The sequence below is a fragment of the Mus caroli genome, chromosome 13 (assembly GCF_900094665.2).
Source record: "Mus caroli chromosome 13, CAROLI_EIJ_v1.1, whole genome shotgun sequence".
NCBI classification, from domain to species: domain Eukaryota; kingdom Metazoa; phylum Chordata; class Mammalia; order Rodentia; family Muridae; genus Mus; species Mus caroli.
The window spans coordinates 17,380,961-17,382,888 of NC_034582.1; the positions used below are offsets into that span (position 1 = coordinate 17,380,961).

The 1,928-nt window shown below is 46.1% G+C and overlaps 1 protein-coding gene across 1 annotated transcript; it reads left to right on the forward strand.

The window, feature by feature from the left end:
• Window positions 1-1,363: 1,363 nt before the first annotated feature.
• Window positions 1,364-1,926, forward strand: LOC110308469 (elongation of very long chain fatty acids protein 6-like; the record flags this gene model as incomplete). Its single annotated transcript, XM_021180930.2, has 2 exons — window positions 1,364-1,493; window positions 1,602-1,926. Coding segments are annotated over exons 1-2 (414 nt in total), but the record flags the coding sequence as incomplete, so codon positions are not given.
• Window positions 1,927-1,928: the final 2 nt, after the last annotated feature.

The window sequence follows — 1,928 nt, forward strand, 5'->3', positions numbered from 1 at the left end:
GACCCTGTGCCCCAGCTGCCCCAGTGCTTTTCTGACCGGATGAGGCTTGTGGCCCTATGTAGGCCGGATTTCTCTCTCCCCCTGTGGTGTGCTTTCTAAATTGATGATTGATGTGGGAGGGCCTCTCTAAGGCTGATGGCCCTGAGTGCTATAAGCAAACTGAGCAAGTCATAAAGAGGAAGCTTGCGAGCAGCATTCTTCCATGGCCTCTATATCAGTTCTGCCTTAAGATCCTTGCCTAGACTTCCCTCGGTGATATTTACTTCTATTTGCTGGAAATGTAAACAAAATAAACCCTTTCCTCTCCAAGGTGCTTTTGGTCATGATGTTTTATCATAGCAATAGAAACTCTAACCAAGACAACACATCCAGAAATATTCCTGGAGATGAGCTGACAGAGAATAGGCCATGTGTATTGCAATATAAAATTTAAAATGTAGACCAGACATATCCTCTGCCCTTGGGTGCTCCAGCACTACTGCTGGCCAGCCAAAATGAAAGGAATGAAGCTTGTCCAGCGAGGTGGGTTGGCTGAATCTCTGTCCCATCAAGTGAGTGTGGGCAGAGGAGGGGAGAGAACAGGCGAGGGCTTTCTCAAAGGTAGTTTTCAGAGTTGCAGCTCCTGTTTATGGGTGGGGAAGTGAAACAGCTCTTCTAGCTGATACTCAATGAAACAGCTCCCTTAGTCAATATTCCAGTGAAACAGCAACTCTCTTTATCCAGGGGTATGTAGTCCCCTGACACCTACATCTGTCCTTCTTAAGGAAGTATCATAGTCTTCTGGTCAAATTCCAGGTTTAAGCACCCAGGATCCCTCTTCATGCAAATAAAGCATTCCCAGCACCTCAACCCCAGACAAAAATGGACACTCTCCTTGGAGCCCCCTATCAGTGGGTGCTTAACCCGAGAGTAGGGAGGCAGTGATGCTCCCTTTTCTAGGTTTACTTACTCCTACTGGTCTCAAGATAAAAATTTCAGGAATTTTAGAGGCTTCTCAACCTTGCTCTTGTTGCAGGCCTGTTCTACCTGGTCCAGTTGTCCCACACAGACAGATGAATCATTTGGAAGAAAAACATGCTTTACCAAAATTGTTGAAAGAAGAAGCATACAAACCTGAAACTCTGGTTGAGTATGATGGTGCACGGTTTTAATCCCAGCAGTCTTCAGGTAAGGACAGAAGGAGGTTTGAGTTCAAAGCCACGTTGGTATACATGGTGAGATCCACCCAGCATGGAGAGAAACAAAATACAAAACAAAGAGCATTTTAAAAATAGGAAACTTCACTAAGACTGAAAGGCATTCATTTCCTCCTACGGGGATGCGGACGCTGGGAGGAGAATCCCTGAGTTAGGAGCTGGGAGCAGAGGCGCAGAGAACACGTAGCGACTCCGAAGATCAGCCCCAATGAACATGTCAGTGTTGACTTTACAAGAATATGAATTCGAAAAGCAGTTCAACGAGAGCGAAGCCATCCAATGGATGCAGGAAAACTGTATGACATAACAAACCCAGGATGGGACGCATAACAGAACAAACAAAAGGCGCCACCAGCTGCTTTTAGAATTATTTGAATAAGGAATGGGAAGCCCAGCCTGTGACCTGAAGAAGTCTTTCCTGTTTTCTGCGCTGTATGCCGCCTTTATCTTTGGTGGTCGGCATCTGATTAACAAGCGAGCCAAGTTTGAACTTCGGAAGCCGCTCGTGCTCAGGTCGCTGACTCTTGCCGTCTTCAGTATATTGGGTGCTCTTCGAACTGGTGCTTACATGCTGTACATTCTGATGACCAAAGGCCTGAAGCAGTCAGTTTGTGACCAGAGTTTTTACAATGGACCTGTCAGCAAATTCTGGGCTTATGCATTTGTGCCCAGCAAAGCACCGGAACTAGGTGACACGATATTCATCATTCTGAGGAAACAGAAACTGATCTT